The 15,324-nt window shown below is 40.3% G+C and overlaps 2 protein-coding genes across 4 annotated transcripts; one reads left to right on the top strand and one right to left on the bottom strand.

The window, feature by feature from the left end:
* Positions 1 to 651: 651 nt before the first annotated feature.
* On the bottom strand, positions 652 to 5,663 carry LOC120672175 (PRKR-interacting protein 1-like). Of its 2 annotated transcripts, none has more exons than XM_039952475.1 (3): positions 5,467 to 5,663; positions 4,433 to 4,721; positions 652 to 1,366 (listed from the first exon to the last, which is right to left on the bottom strand). In XM_039952475.1, the coding sequence occupies exons 2-3, from the start codon at positions 4,685 to 4,687 to the stop codon at positions 1,091 to 1,093; spliced, it is 531 nt and encodes a 176-aa protein (XP_039808409.1). In that variant the 5' UTR covers positions 4,688 to 4,721; positions 5,467 to 5,663; the 3' UTR covers positions 652 to 1,090. The 2 variants fall into 2 exon arrangements, with proteins under 2 accessions (XP_039808409.1, XP_039808419.1); XM_039952485.1 differs by having other exon boundaries at positions 5,462 to 5,649.
* Positions 5,664 to 5,736: 73 nt separating this feature from the next.
* Positions 5,737 to 9,980, top strand: LOC120672168 (DNA repair protein RAD51 homolog 4-like). 2 transcript variants are annotated; one of them, XM_039952462.1, is made up of 9 exons: positions 5,745 to 5,936; positions 6,424 to 6,548; positions 6,707 to 6,788; positions 6,877 to 7,012; positions 7,179 to 7,309; positions 7,383 to 7,473; positions 7,904 to 7,974; positions 9,203 to 9,346; positions 9,713 to 9,980. In XM_039952462.1, exons 1-9 carry the CDS (start codon positions 5,850 to 5,852, stop codon positions 9,782 to 9,784), a joined length of 939 nt encoding a protein of 312 aa, XP_039808396.1. In that variant the 5' UTR covers positions 5,745 to 5,849; the 3' UTR covers positions 9,785 to 9,980. The 2 variants fall into 2 exon arrangements, with proteins under 2 accessions (XP_039808406.1, XP_039808396.1); XM_039952472.1 differs by lacking the exon at positions 6,877 to 7,012 and having other exon boundaries at positions 5,737 to 5,936; positions 7,193 to 7,309.
* Positions 9,981 to 15,324: the final 5,344 nt, after the last annotated feature.

Below are 15,324 nucleotides of genomic sequence, written 5' to 3'. Positions count from 1 at the left end.
ACTTGTGGTTGCTTGAATAGGTGTCACGGAGGTGCCGGTAGTATAGGTGGAAAAGGCAATATGTAGATAATTTAGTGGATGCAAAGTTTGTTCAGTTTGTTCTGTAACCTGCCATTCCCTAAAAGTACAATTCTATTCATTCAGGTAAACAACATGCCTTCTTACTTCCTCATCTTTGTAGATCTGAGTGACCACAACTTCATCTGGAAGGCCCTTGGTGACTTTAGAGTATCCTATACCTTTTGAGGAAGTATTCAACCGAAGTATCACAGCTGGCAGGTTCCTTTGCCCCGATCGTTAGTAATGGCTATTCGGAAGTGAGTCATACAACAGTCCAGAAAATCTGACTCATGCAGCAGAAAGTGCATCTGCTGGCTAGACTTCCACCGCCTGATGTTTTCCAATCAGTCGGAATAAGACAGCGTCTCAGCTAGAACGATTTCAACAGCACAAAAAAAAAACGACACAAACTTGACATCCAACAGGAACAACACTTCAGCAGATCGAACTACATTCCAGGAAAAAAGAACACACATTTTACAAGATTTTGAGAAATACACGAAGAACTGACAGTGATACAAATAACATGCCACAAGCATACATGGGGATGATGAAAGGAACTGATGCAAGGCAACTGTGGACGAGGAACACTAACTGGAAACTATCTAGTGCTTTCCATCTCTGATTAAAATGTCAATAGGTGATCAAAAGGTACTGATGCAAGGCAGTTCCCCGAATGAGGAATACTAACAGCAGTGCTCTTCATCTCAGCTCTCTTGACTCAACCTATTACAACAGGCAAGAAACTATCTAGTGCTTTCCATCTCCGACTAATAATAGCTGATCAAAAGGTACTAATGCAAGGCAGTTCCCCGAATGAGGAATACTAACAGGCAGTGCTCTCCATCTCAGTCTGAATGTTATAAAGATCCTCTTGACTCAGCCTATTACAGCAGGCAAACCAGATGTTAGTTCATTGCCCACGATTAACCAGGGAGGAACACACAGGCTTCCTTCTTCAAGAAGCAAGTAGCCCTCCATCAAATTTATGATGACAGTCTAAAAAGCATCTTCAAATGCAACTGCCGTGTCATTGCTTGGACTCGCCATCATCATCTGAACCTTCATCGTCATCAGATGATTCCACTCTGTTAGGTTCTTCACCACCATTACCGGTTTTAGTTCGCTTCTCTTTCTTCCGCTGCTTCTTCTTTTGGCGTTTCAGGCGCTTGTTGGCCGTCCGCTCCTCGGCTGCCTTAAGCCTCTCCTCCCTCCGCAGTTCAAACTCAGCTAACTCTTTCCTCTTTTGGTAGTCAGCATCCATTCGTGCAAGCCGATCCTGCTCTCTCCTTCTCATTTGCCGATACTGTAAAAGGAAGCATGATTTACAGTTAAAAGATCAGATCATTTACATACTAATTCTCAAGCCTCAAATCACTGATTGCATGATTTCTAAACAGGAATATGAATCAAAAATCATACTACGAAATTCGATAAACAAGGTGGCTGAGAATACATGAAATCAAAGGAATCGTAAGGGCATGATACGACCACAAGTTTCAAGATTTGCCAATCCCATGTCCATCTGACATGTCCTGATAGATAACATAAGCCTTAGGGATGGGAAACACCCCCAATATCCCCTGAAGCGAGAGAGACTTACCCCTTTCCGGGAATCCTGGGATCAAGTGAACCAGATAAAGAACTAAATAACTAATGATTTTCAGAAAATTGTTAAGTGAAAGAAGAAACGAGATGCTGACATCCAACAAAAAATGCCTTCAATTGTTGTGAGTTACTCTGTAATACACTGTCTCACAAAATCCAGCACTATAAACTATTTCAAGGTGAAGGTCGCAAGCTATGACACAGATTTTAAGCCAAAACATTCTTATTTATGACTGCTAAATTAACAAGGGTGTTGCCGTGGCACCATTTCTTTTAGAGCACACAGTATGTCACTTTGAATCCTTAAAACTAATTGACACAGGTGACACTTCAAACAAAATTAAAATTAACCATGATCACCAGCTGAAGAAGATTATCAATAAGATATACTACACGCCATTCCATATACTAATGTTGATTACAAAAAAACAAAAATACAGCCATTTTAGTAGAGCAGCAACCACAATTTTCACCGTACTAAGAATTGCATATATCAGTTAATGAGCAGCTAACTCCTATGCTTTCATGTGCGGAAGCAGCGTGCTGCCTGTTTGCAGAGTGCAGGTTGCGACAATATAACTCGTCTCACTTAAGGGAAGAGCATGCACAAGCCATCTCTTAGCTTTGCCATATCAGCATAATCAGAGAGAGGTCAACAAGAGAGAATATGGGTTGTCTCTAAACCAAGAGACTGTATCTTGGCAATTTCTGGTGTCAGCTACGGATGACTGAAGTGACAGCTAAAAGATCTTGTTGAACTAAATAAAGAAAAGGTTAAGATACAGCCTATGGGAGGGATTAGTTCTTAACTCTTAAGTAGTTCGTAAGTTTATGTGGAGTCTAGGAAACCTTCAAGATAAGTTGATAACACTTCTGGACATACCCCAAGTCAATTAAGATATAGAACACAACTGGACATACCCCAAGTCAATTAAGATATAGTTACTGGCTTCATAATCTTATTTCATCAGCTCATTCCATTTGATTTTAGTTACTTGCCTACGCTACGCAGTCATCACTCATTAGTCATTAGCATCAAGAAACACAAATTCCATCATCTACCATTCCACCACCAAGTGTAGGTGCCTTTGGCCTTGTCCTCATATTCCCATGATCAGCCACTATGATTCCAAGCACACAACATGCATATATCATACATCATTCAACATCTAATAGGAAAGTCCCGACTGAAGTTAAACCTCAAATAAAAGTGTACTCCAGGATGAGAGTTCAAACAGCAATTCAGTTCTAAAGCAGAAAATGCCAGAGTGAATAGATCTAAACAGGAAAAGAATGACTCATCCCATTTTCCGAACTTACTATTTACAAGATATCTCTGCTAAAATACTATTCTTTGCACATACTCCCTCGGATAGAAATGCAAGTCATTTTTTAGATTCTTACTGGTCAAGCCCTTTCATCTTTGACCATTAATATATAAAACCTCACATAGATTGGTAACATAAGATTGATGTTACCATATCAATCTTGAAAGTATTTATCATATGGATTCTTTTTGTTTGATAAAGCATATTTTTTAGGAATTGCTAGTCCAAGTGTCACCTTGTAGAAGTGTTCATGCCTTAAACGACTTAAACTTTAGATAAGAGAAAGTATTACAAAGGTGTACTATAATCGTTGGAATTGATTTGAATGAAAGAGTAAAAAAAACTTTGTTTCATAAAACTGTCCTTTAATGGTAAAAAGATCTATATATGTACGTATTTGATAACGAAGCAACACTTGTTATTCCGAATCAAAGTAAGAATTTTATTACAAGGTAGAACATCAAATGATGCCGCCAGACTATTCATCCAGTCCCAAATACCTATCCAAAATACTTGTAGCTACCAATCAATGAGTTTATTCATATGGGAACATGCTAAGGTTTCATGTTGAATGAAGCTGCCAAAACATGCTCGATCAGAAACGCATGCATAGCAGGTTTGTATTCAATGGATATGCTTTAGTAGTCCAGCCATCTATGCCAATCATGTGAACAGAGAATCAACACATACATGGATCATTTAGCTTATGATATTAGCTTAGATATTGTTTCTTAAGTAGATTTTGGTAATGTAAGCAAAAAAACATCAACTGTGATTCAAGAATTATGACATCATTTCTTTTTGAAGGTACATATCAAACATATAATTTGTGCTACTTTAACACCAACACCTAGTTGTGTCAACAACAAGGTTTCCATTCCGATAGATTATTTTCACTCAAAATTGCAGTTAAACATAGTATGACTATATGAGTTACAAAGGGTCAACAGAAGTCATTCTCTCTTTTTTTTCATAATAAGATTTACAGATATAACCCATATAACTAGACCATCTACATTATTTAGTATCAGGGAAACCAAAATAAGTCTTGTTATATTGAGTATAGCCATGTAAAACATCAGTACTTTATAGCTTCCCAGCAGTATAAGCTAGCTACTGTAAGTCTTTAATGCTAAAGTGTTTGCCAAAATTTAACACAGCTGAATTCCACGACAAAAAGATTAATTAGTTTAATAAGGTAATTTTCAGGAAAAAAAATAAAATACCAGAATTTTTTTGAACAATATAATCAATCTTTTCACATGGTAATTGACAAATAAATCTTATTGAGGTTACAATAGAGCATGAGGTGATTACTGTAACCCAAAAGTTCACAAGAACCAAGCAAAATTTACATCAATCAAACATAAATTTTAACAAGATGTCCACACTGACTCATGCACAAACAAAGGAAGGAAGGAAGGAAGGGAGAGTACCTGGTGGAAATCACCAGAGCCAGATCCAGCAGATGACCCTGATGTGTTACTGACACGAACAGGGACATTCTCCATGATGCGCCTAAGCTTCACCTCCAAGTCCTCCTCATCCTCTCGCAGTTTTACTCCTCCTGAGCCCTTTCCTGCAGGATCAACCACAACCAGCTCCTTCCCAGTGTCACTGCCAGAAGCCTTTCCTGGTGGTGCTATAGGGACTAGCTGCTGCATGTTGCTATCTCTGTTGGGAGTTGCCATTGCAGGATACAACTCAAGTTGCCTTTCAAGCTGCCTGCACATAAACAATGGATATGAATGTTGTGTTTCCATCAAGTATCATCACATTCAAACATCACATTTCATACTATGCAGATTGAAATTCCTAGTTCCTTTTAGGCTTAAACAAATTCCAGATGGAGCGCACAATAACGTATTTCTATGGGCATGTGAAGTCATGCACTGAATGAAGGACACCTTGAAGTTCAGAATTGCATGTAAAAGCACTAACAATATATTTCTCACAAGCAGTTCAACATCCCCTGTTAGAAACAAATGAAAATACATTGAAGTTAGCAAAGTTTGAATCATGTAAGAATTGAATGAGCTTAGCAATTGCAGAGAATGAACAACTGGGTGATCATTATCGAATATGCCCTGTTTGGATCCTAGGAAATGAATTTGATTCTAGTAAAGAAAACGTGCATATAATTTCTTCCATTGTTCCAAAAAGTGAACAGCAAGCGGCATAAAAAAATCAGGACATTTTTTCCCAGCTGTGCTCTTTGAAGAAACTACAGCAAGTCGTAAATCCAACAAAACAATAAAACATAGGCCCACAAGAAGAAGACTTGGCCCCCAAAATGCAGGCATTGAAGTAATCTTATTGACCTACTGGAGTCAGACTTGAGGTTCCAGGCAGTGAATTAACTTTCTCGGCATACACACAACCCTAACCCTAGCTAGCTTCTACGCAGTGGGCAAGGGTATGGTGGTACAGAGCTCTAAACGAGCACGGGGAAGATGGTGACGTTCCTCACCTCGAGCTGGAGCCCAGAGACCGGGCACGCGGTGCCCCAGCTGGATCCTCCTTAACTCCTCTTCCAGACGCCCCAGTGGCCCCCGCCCAAGGGGCTCCTCGCTCCGACGCTCCCTACGTCGTCGCCGCCGCCGCCCGTGGCAGGAATCCTCCTCTTCTCCGGCTGCGCTCGATGGCCTCCGGGTTTTCCCCCCTCCGGGTCTGTGGAGCTTGCAGGCCGTCGAGCAAGTCGAGTCTTAACTTTGGACTGGGCTGGACGACCAAAAGAGGCCCATATCGAATAATGAAAGCGTGGCCCACGCTAGCACAAACCTAACTGCGACCGATCCGCTGCGGTCGACACCGGCGAGCGGCAAGGCAGCAACTGCCCGGCGGGCGGCGGCGATGTCGGCGACTCGTGGCAGAAGCGGAGGAGGAGCCACCACATCCGGCTGCGGCCTCAAGCGCCGCAACGCACCACAAGATCACGAGGTCCGCATTCTTCTACTCCGGGTCCGGCTGATTCTACGCGCTGCGCATGACGTCGCACGCTAGACATGACATTGCGCGCACCTGTGGCTATATTTCGTAGAAGTTATTCAGCAGAGGATTGGGTCGGCCAATTCCTTTTACGTTGGGGGGTACTGATTCACCTTAAGGTTTGGGGGAGAAGAATCGATGGTTGCATTTACATGTTGATGATGCTGTTCTCCTGAATATTAGCAGACACAGTAACGGACCATTCATCTCGAATCGCATAGCCAGGTCGTAAGTAAGAATGAAAGGCAGCAACTGCCAACCGACAGAGGCGAGGGCACATAAGTCATTAGGGTAGTGAGAGTTTTGCAAAAAGATTAGGGTAGTGAGGGACCTTCGTACCACAGAATCACCATGTCCTGATGTGCCTCTATTTGATCCTATTATATTCATGGCATTTGTCCTGGATAGACATCTCAGAGGATGATATGATGGTATACAGGATAGTGAGGTGATGAATCAAGATCAGCCTTCCACCGAAGATTGGTGTGGGCGATTTTGGAATGGGATGGAATTGCTCAAGGACGTCACTGAAAAAAAGCATTTCCTCCCTACTGGACTTGAAGAGTACTCCTATTTTAAACATAATCATGCCCTCTATTCATCACTTACTTACCATTTTAGATCCCTGTCTCGATGATTTATTGATCGGATGAACAACAAAGTTGCATTGCTTTATTTGGTGGTTGCGCTCTATAATGATTTATATGGCCCTTCCCTGCTAGCATTGACACACTTCTTGGTGGTGGTCTGCGCCAAGGTCAGCTAACAGAGATTACTGGACCGTCATCTTCTGGTAAAACACAGGTGAGGAAGTAAGTTGTCATTTCTACACTCAAGATACCTATGGAGTTATGGTTACCCCTTAGATTGTCCATTCCATGTTAAATTGCAGGTCTGTCTACATTCTGCATCAAATATTGCAGCCAAGCAGATGGGGTTGATTATGTACTTGGATACTAGTAACTCCTTCTCTCCTAGTCGCGTTGCTACTATAATTTATGGAATCGCTGACCTAATTGGTCAAAGAGGTAGCTAACCAACCATATTTCTTCCCTGCTCTTTCCTTTTGTCACCCAGTGGGTTTTCATAATTATTTCCATTCTTATGATGTATAGGTAGAAAGTTGTTCCTGCAGTTAGTTAGCAAAAGCTTTACCATGTGTTGTATATATAGCTTATGATCTATAGTTATTAGGTTTTGAATTGCAGCCAAAGGATGCAAGGCTCAAGAGTGTCATGAAAAGCATCATCTGTGAATCTGTGTTTGATATATTTGCTTTGTTTGAAGTACTACATCAACTTGAAGTCTCTCTGCTTAATGACAAGGCAAGTTGAACAAAGTCTTCGAAATGACTTCAGATTTCATGTCAGTTCCTCTCACATGGCACATGCTTAATAGGTGAACAATGGTGGTAGCAAAGTTTGTTTGCTTATCATTGACTCAATATCATCCTTACTTGCTCCCATCATTGGAGGCAAGTATCCACAAGGTACTTCCACAGCTTTGTCTATAATTTGTTTGTTTGTTTTCTTTTTTTGGTATAGCATAAGCTTCACTTAGCACTCCAGCTATACAGTAGGGACTATAATCTTGAATGCGGAGAGGTTTGAGACAAATTAGAGGTAGGAACTGAATCAAATTGGTGTACTCAGCAGTTTATACAAGATGGCCTATAAATCTTGTTATAAACTTAATAACAAATGTTTATCATTCAGCTTTTCTTTATGGAACTAGTCATAAATTGAATTTCCCCTGGTTAAGATCCTTTTATTTCATTTCCTCCTATAAGGTTGGTGTTATTTCTTAATATAATACAGGCAGTTCTCCTGCCGGATTGAGGAAAAAAAAGGAAGGCCTTATTAATTCTTGACATGTAGCTTTCAATCCTTTCCTCTGAACCTGTATTCATAAACTATCAGGGCGGTCGATGATGATATCAGTGGCAGTGATTCTAAAGAAGTTGGCAGATGATTATAACCTGTCTGTTCTGGTAATCTTTTTTCAACTCTAGTTTTTTGTAAATGTTCATGGACTGCTAATTGTATGCTCTGTAATCCAGTTGGTTCTGCAAACTATGCATTTTTTTGTTCTGTAGTACCACTTGCATGCTTGGAGAAAATCAGAAACTGTAATATTGCCGTGATATCTTGAAAATGATGCTGAATAGCCGAGCCCTGAATTTGCATGTTAAAGATTATTTAGTCCTATTTTATCGGAGAAGAAAGACTTTGCTCATTGGCTTCAGGACCACCTAAGTTTTTATAAGTAATACACAAATAGAGAATGGTAGAACATCTCGCCCTTTTGATTTTGAGCAACCACTGTAATCTATTACGAGGTTCTCTGCTTCTGTGAATTTGTTTCAACAAATGATTTGACATGAAATTTCATCAAATGCTCAACATTTCATAGATCTAACAAGAAAATAGTTTACCTTATTTCCTTGAGTTCTCATTCTGGATATGCATGAAACCACAAAAAATAGATGGCCTTGGTCTGTTTTGAAAAGTACGTAGCTACCAGCCATTGCTTAAACAGTTCGACATTACCTTATAGGCTAATACCCAGATTTGATGCGTCCAAAAATAATATGATCTCATTTATATCGTTTTACAATGCACGAAATATTATGTGATGTAACAGTAATGCTCTTGTTTCTCTACTCTCCTTTCCCTGATCTAAACTAGTTTTAAGCTCCTACTCCTTCCGTTCCAGATTATAGGTCATTTGGGCTTTTCTGGATAGATAGTATTTGCTATGCATCAGGATGTGCGCTTTGCCTAGATACATAGTAAATACTAAGAAAAGCCAAAACGACCTATAATTTGGAACAGAGGGAGTAGTATTTTAGTAGGGCTCCAAGCCTCCAATTCCTCCAAGGATGGACCAATGTAAAAATTTGTGTCATTCTGTCTTCATGAATCATTATAAATCGATTTTCTTTTAATAAAAAGGTCAACAACATGTGCAGAGAATATTTAACCTGTTTAGGATGTATCATCACTTACATGTTAGGTGACTAAATGAATACCGAACACTACCTTATTATTGCTTGGCATCCTGTAGGCATTCATAAATTATTTAAATTTCTTAAACAATTGATTTTAGAAATTGCAATTTATCAGGCCTTTATAAAAGATTTACTTTGGGCAAACACTGCAAAATGGAACATAAAGGTGTTATATTCTTTCGTTGCTTTACTCTTGCATCATGTCCAGGTAACCAATCATATGGTTTCTGCTGGCAATGGAGCTGTCAAGCCTGCTCTTGGAGAGAGCTGGAAAACTGTTCCACATGTCCGCCTGATGATATCTCGTGAGAATAATATCTGCACAGCAACTGTGCTAAAGCACACACTACTGGTATTTTTCTCTGAAAATTTGATTGTACTTATTTTAGCTTTTACTGCCATAGCAGTATTGCTTGTCCCATTAGAAATTGCATGGATAATAATAAATAAATAAACAAAGAAGCAGTACCATTTTTGTAAACAGATGAATTTTCATGATCTGGTTTTTAGCAGTATCCTATAAACACCCCATTATAGGATTACATACATTTACCCTATGGGAGTATATTGTGTTTGTGTTTTTCCAAAAAAAAAAGTATATTATGTCTGTGCTCAATGTGCATGGGAGAATTCTTGCTGTAATCCAAAGGAATTGTCTCTGCTCACTCAGCATCCTTTCATGTTGCTTGTTTTTCCTGACCTCGTTAGTTCATTGCAGGCTTCTGGCCGTACTGCAAAATTTGTGGCACCTAGCCAGATGTTTGGTGGTTCCAGCCCCCGTCGCCCGTAGTGAACGCCTCCCTTTTTGGCTTTACATGGTGTTCGTATGTCCTGTCAAGTTGAGCAGCTTGTGTGTATATATATGTACTTGGTTATTAGAGTAGACCTTGTATTTCCTTTTCCTTTTTTTGCAACAAATTGTAAATGTATCGATACTTCCTTATGTATATGTGCTTTCTTCCGTCAGTTCAGTGTACCGTGTTTTATATAACTTGTGTTGTCACCCTGTGCCGAGTCTGATGGACATAAGGTACATTAATTTTTAGCCTTGCTCCCTCATTTGGCGTTTTTGTAATGCGGAGTACTTATACCATGTTTTGTTCGTAGGTCTGGGAGTAGGAAACTACGTATATAAGAAATTGGTATATAACTTAATCTATGATGAACGATGGAGATCCACCTGCCTTAGGGAAAAATGTCCGTCTTTCTTTTGGGCTGACATATGGGGGAAGTGTGGGTTAAGGAGGTGGAAAAGTATGTTATCACCGTGTTGCCGGTCTGACTGCTGGTAAAGTTAGAATCTGCCGGTATAATCATTAGGACCACGGCCCAACCAACAGACCAAGTTAGACAACAAGAAAACATGTTTAAATGCTTAAATAATGTTCTTGATACAAAGTTTAATGTAATTGGAAGTTGGGGTGTGTTGAGGCCTTTTTCTAGTCAACACACGAACACGCTAGATCGCGCGGTGCGAGGAGGAGCTTTTTGCAGCGCCTCCTGTGTGGAGCGGTCAGACCGGTCAAGGGGACCGGTCAGACCGGTCGCCGTGCAGAACGACGACGATCCGACGAACGCTCACCCGAGAGGGACCCCGTCGGGGCAAGCGCGCGTAGGGTTACCCTAGGCTCGGCAGGCCAGCTAGAGCGTCTTCAAACGTCATGGAGACGGAGGAAGAACATGTCGAGATTTGAAAAGCTAGGGTAAATATAAAAGGTAAAGACGATAAAAAGTAGATGTGTTTGATAGATTCGATTGGGTTGTATTATCCTCAATCGGCCGTGACCCTTTATATTTATAGGATGGAGTATACTTGTCCCGCAAGAAATCCTATTACAAAATCTAATCTATGAAAATTACAAGTTGTACTAGGACTCTGCCTTGACTGGTCAGACTGGTCAGACCCACCAGTCAGACCGGTTGATCGTGCCAGACCGGCTACAGACGCCTCGACCGGTCAGACCGTCTGAACACACCGGTCAAACCGGTATCTGCCAATTTTGATCGCCAACAGGGTGTTACCTATCATTTCCTCTTAAAAGAATGTGTATATTTATTCTAGCAACCAAATAGAAGGCGAAACGTCCGTCAGTCTCTTTATGCGAATTTTTCACTTCCATCTACAAGTATGCGGCCTCATGAAGGATATTGGTTTCATCTCTTTTCCAGTAGAGTCATCCAAACAGGAGGAGTAGGTAAAGAGCCTTAAAATTTTACATAAATATTAAATAATCTAAGAACCAGACTCTAAAATAACCGAACTCTAATCTTATTCAATTTTAAACTAAAATTAACAAGGGCCAAATTTGAATCGTTGAGAGACTGCTAGAGCTATAATTCATTGCCACCCCTAAGCAGGACTCGCAGGAGGCTAACACGCGCCAGACCATAGCCGTTGGCTTTTGCGAGGCATCACGTGCAAGTTCGCGGCTCCGGTTGCCAACAGGCGAACAGCAGACGGAGCAACAATCCATTGCTGATGTCATCTGTCGCCTGTACGCGGATCGAGCAAGCAGTGAATTCTTCCCATTCCAGCCAATCATAGGAACTAGCAAGCACTGAAATAGATAATTCTATTTCTGTAATTGTTATAGCTCGACTGTTGGAATTTTGCCCAAATGCCCACACTGACACTCATGACTAATTGCTTTCAAAAGAATTTAGCACCGCAGTGTCATCTAAAAAAAATATGCATTTCGCGGTATGAAAAGTAAGTTGATGAAACAAGATAAATTCAATCACATAATTAGTCATTGATATATTCTCTAGAGTAATACGAGCACTTCAAAAAAAATCTATATGAGTTGACCTCACACCTAAAATATTAGTGGGAATTATTTTTAGATAATTATACATAAATTGTTCGGTGTGGGTATTTTTATATGCAACCATTTGTTAGTAATATTTAGCTTTGTCATTATTCATAGTTCAGCTAGGCGGCGCCTAGGCGGCGATTAGGCGCGATTAGGCGCTAATCGGAGGGGCACCGCGTCGATTTGGGGCTAGGCGGGCTCCTAGGCGGCGGCGTCTTGTCGGCGGCGGCGTCTTGTCGGCGGTGCCGGTGGGGGAGGTGGAGGGGTTCCGCGGCGCCTGGAGGAGGTTGCTGGTGGGGGAGGAACTTCAGACGGGCTTGACATCGGGCGGCGGCGGCGGCGGAGGAGGACGAGGTGGAGGTGGCAGGCGCGCGGCGGAGGAGAAGGAGGCGGCGGTTGCATCTGCGGGAGCGCAGACGGGCGGCGTCGAAGAAACAGGGGAGAGGGAGAAGTCATCGTGTGGTGAGGATGGCCGGATGGATAAGGTGGGATGGGTGGATAAGTGGGCTGCTGGGCTTTCCTGATGGGCCTTTCTTTAACTTTGGGTCCACAGTTCTCTTTTTTTTTCTTTTATTAAGGTAATACATATATAGGTGTATAAAAATTAAAACGCCTAGAAAAACGCCTAACGCCGCCTAGGCGCGATTAATCCCGCCTAGGCGCTAGGCAGTGGGTCGGCGCCTAGAATCCGCCTAGCGCCTAGCTGAACTATGTCATTATTATTATTATAACTAAGAGGGCCTCGGTTTTTATTTCGCCCCGGGCCCCCAAAATCTCAGGACTAGCCCTAAGAACCAAGAATCATCACTTTGTGCACGTGTTGGATTTGGCAGAAAATTGCCTCTGTTCTTGTCATCATCTTCACACTCGGTGGAGAGAGAAAGTGTTGATAACGTGTTTAGAGTAGTAGCACTCAAATGTAAATGAGAGATACAAAATGGGAGATGAATGAATCCTTATATTTATATCAAGAGATTGTACACATATACATTTTTTTGAACGTAAATTGTGCACATATACATGTGGAAGGGGTGTGAGTGAAAGGACATGTCCCTTAGGACATGTAACTGCTCCACCCTTTGGGAATTAGATCACAAGTAAATTGTTTTCAACGAGGAGTATGTATGTCCAAATGAATGAAGTTCAACCTATCCATTTTAGCACGTCAGAAATGATGTAGAAGTCTGTTTACACTTGTGTTTTTCTTTTGTTTTTGAAGGAATTACATATGCACATTGTTCAATAGAACATATAATGACCTGAAATAATGTTCGCTTCTAAACATACTAAGCAAGCCTACTTTTCAATTTTTTTGTTCTAGTATGCATTCTTGCACCACGGATTCCCTGTATTGCATATTAGTGCTGGATAATCGTAATCGATCAACATAACCAAACAAGCATCTGGGTCCTTTCTGTACAATTTCTAGTGTATCATCTTGAGGCAGTTGGATACTCATGTTGTGTGGATTAGAATATGTCAACAATATCTCAATTTGGTAGTGTAAATGTTATTAATTTGATCAAATTTGTCCAAATTTAATTTAGAATAAACTTAATACGACATTTAAATAAAAACAGGAGTAATAACTACTCCCTCCTTCCCCATTTATAAGGCATGGTGGAACATGACACGGTCTTCTAAACAACACTTTGACCATTTATTTATCATATATTATATCACTTTTGATTATAAACTTATAATTATTGTAAACTATATTTGATTATGAATCCAATCATATGAAATTTGCATTATAAAAATAAAAATTTAATAGTCAAATTATTGGTCAAAGATGAGAAGGTTTGAATCTTGATATACGTGTATGCCTTATAAACGGGGAAGGAGGGAGTAACTTAAAATACAAACAAATTAATTAGGATGGTCCGGTCGGTAGTAGAGGTAAAAATGTATAGAAATGTATCACCATATTTAATATGCATGAAACCCTATAAAACTACTATCAATGTGAGTGGCCTTATTCTTATGAGAAGCAGATTTTTTCCTGATATTTGATTTTCTGGATTCAGTTTTTATTCGGTAGAAATTATCTTGTTTCTAGATAGAAACGGTTTGCAAAATCCCTAATAACCGGCCCAAACAACCTAATACAGTGTAATAACAAAAAAAAGTGTTACTAGGACAAAAGCAATTTGTGGCTATTCCTGAGGTACTTGGACAAGAAACGAAAAAAGCACATCAGCCTCAAAATCATATTGCTCAACAGTAACTTCAGCAATGCGATTTATAGCTTGAGCAGATACCAGATAAAAGCAAATGAACAGCGGCTCATCCATGTCAAGATAGGGAGTATGCTAATTCCAATGTAGTTATCAGCACTCACTGTTTAGGAAAACAGGGGCAACCCTCCCGCCTAGAACCACCGCACCTCTAGATGAGTTGATGAGATTGAGGAATCGACAGTCAACAACATGGTTATTCATGTTTAGCATTCCAATTCCCAAACGAAGCTTGAGAGATTCATGAGCTATCAGTCTATATAAACCAGCACAACCAACTATTCTGATAGTTATAGAAGTAACATGCATACTTGAGTAACCAGAAAGAACCCAATAAACTTCGAGAGCTATCAGTCTATATAAACCAGCACCATCACATGAACTACTCTGATAGTTAGGGCAGTAACCTGCATACTTGAGTAACCAGAAAGAATCCAATAAGTCAGGACTTTCCAAAGGATAATGAATATTGCAAAATCTCCAATGCCGGCAGCAGGAAGGTTTTCACAGGAGGCTAGACTTGCAGATTATGAAGCAATTTCTGACTAAGGAACAAAACATGTTAACTAGACAGAGACGAGGATGAGAAGATTTCACAAAAACATACTAGTATCTATTGGGAGCCTGAATGTGTGGTACATTCCAGAGTTAGTGACATGAAAACATGTTGCATCAACAGCAAACAAAAATAAACCGAGTAACAAGGGCATCACATGTAAGCAAATGGGCCATGTAATCCAACCTAGCTACCAAACAATTTAATAACACCTAAATCTTCAGAGCCCACCTAGTAACCTCCAAGCTACAGATAAGTTGATATTCAATCAGCTTTTCACCTCTTCACATCATTTAAGCTAAAAGAAGTGTGACTTCAGAACATAACTAATGTTGATGATTTAATCCAGGCATCCAGCAACCCAAGCTGCACATTTTTCCTAGGCAGCGCAAAATAGTTCAGACCTAAAATACAATTTTTATCTTGTAATTTAAAAGAGAAAACACTTTCACTCAAAAACAAAGGGAGAAACCACTGCCAAACAATGTGTTGCACTGCAAAATAATTATTTCTGGTCAGCAAGATCAAATTTCCTGAACCATGCAACCTATAGCTTTTTCGTGGCATTATAAAGCAGCCTTGACAGTGCGTTTGCATAATGACCGCACATAGAGCAAACACAAAAAAATATCTTCACAAAATTTAATAACTACTGCATGTTAGCCAAAGGTGTGTTCGGTTCCTTGCATAAGGCATAAAGTCCATCATGCAACCGGGATGCGTA

The sequence above is a fragment of the Panicum virgatum genome, chromosome 2K (assembly GCF_016808335.1).
Source record: "Panicum virgatum strain AP13 chromosome 2K, P.virgatum_v5, whole genome shotgun sequence".
Taxonomy (NCBI): Eukaryota; Viridiplantae; Streptophyta; class Magnoliopsida; order Poales; family Poaceae; genus Panicum; species Panicum virgatum.
Note: the sequence above shows the minus strand (reverse complement) of the source record. Positions and strands in the feature narration are given on the sequence as shown.

Bases quoted from the DNA above. Each gene is read 5' to 3' on its own strand.
- LOC120672168 (XM_039952462.1), top strand. From the start codon at position 5,850: ATGTCGGCGACTCGTGGCAGAAGCGGAGGAGGAGCCACCACATCCGGC. The intron at 6,549-6,706 runs GTACTCCTATTT...CTTCCCTGCTAG, and splicing joins CTCCCTACTGGACTTGAAGA to CATTGACACACTTCTTGGTG. The intron at 6,789-6,876 runs GTGAGGAAGTAA...GTTAAATTGCAG, and splicing joins CATCTTCTGGTAAAACACAG to GTCTGTCTACATTCTGCATC.
- LOC120672175 (XM_039952475.1), bottom strand. From the start codon at position 4,687: ATGGCAACTCCCAACAGAGATAGCAACATGCAGCAGCTAGTCCCTATA. The intron at 1,367-4,432 runs GTACTCTCCCTT...TTCCTTTTACAG, and splicing joins GCTCTGGTGATTTCCACCAG to TATCGGCAAATGAGAAGGAG.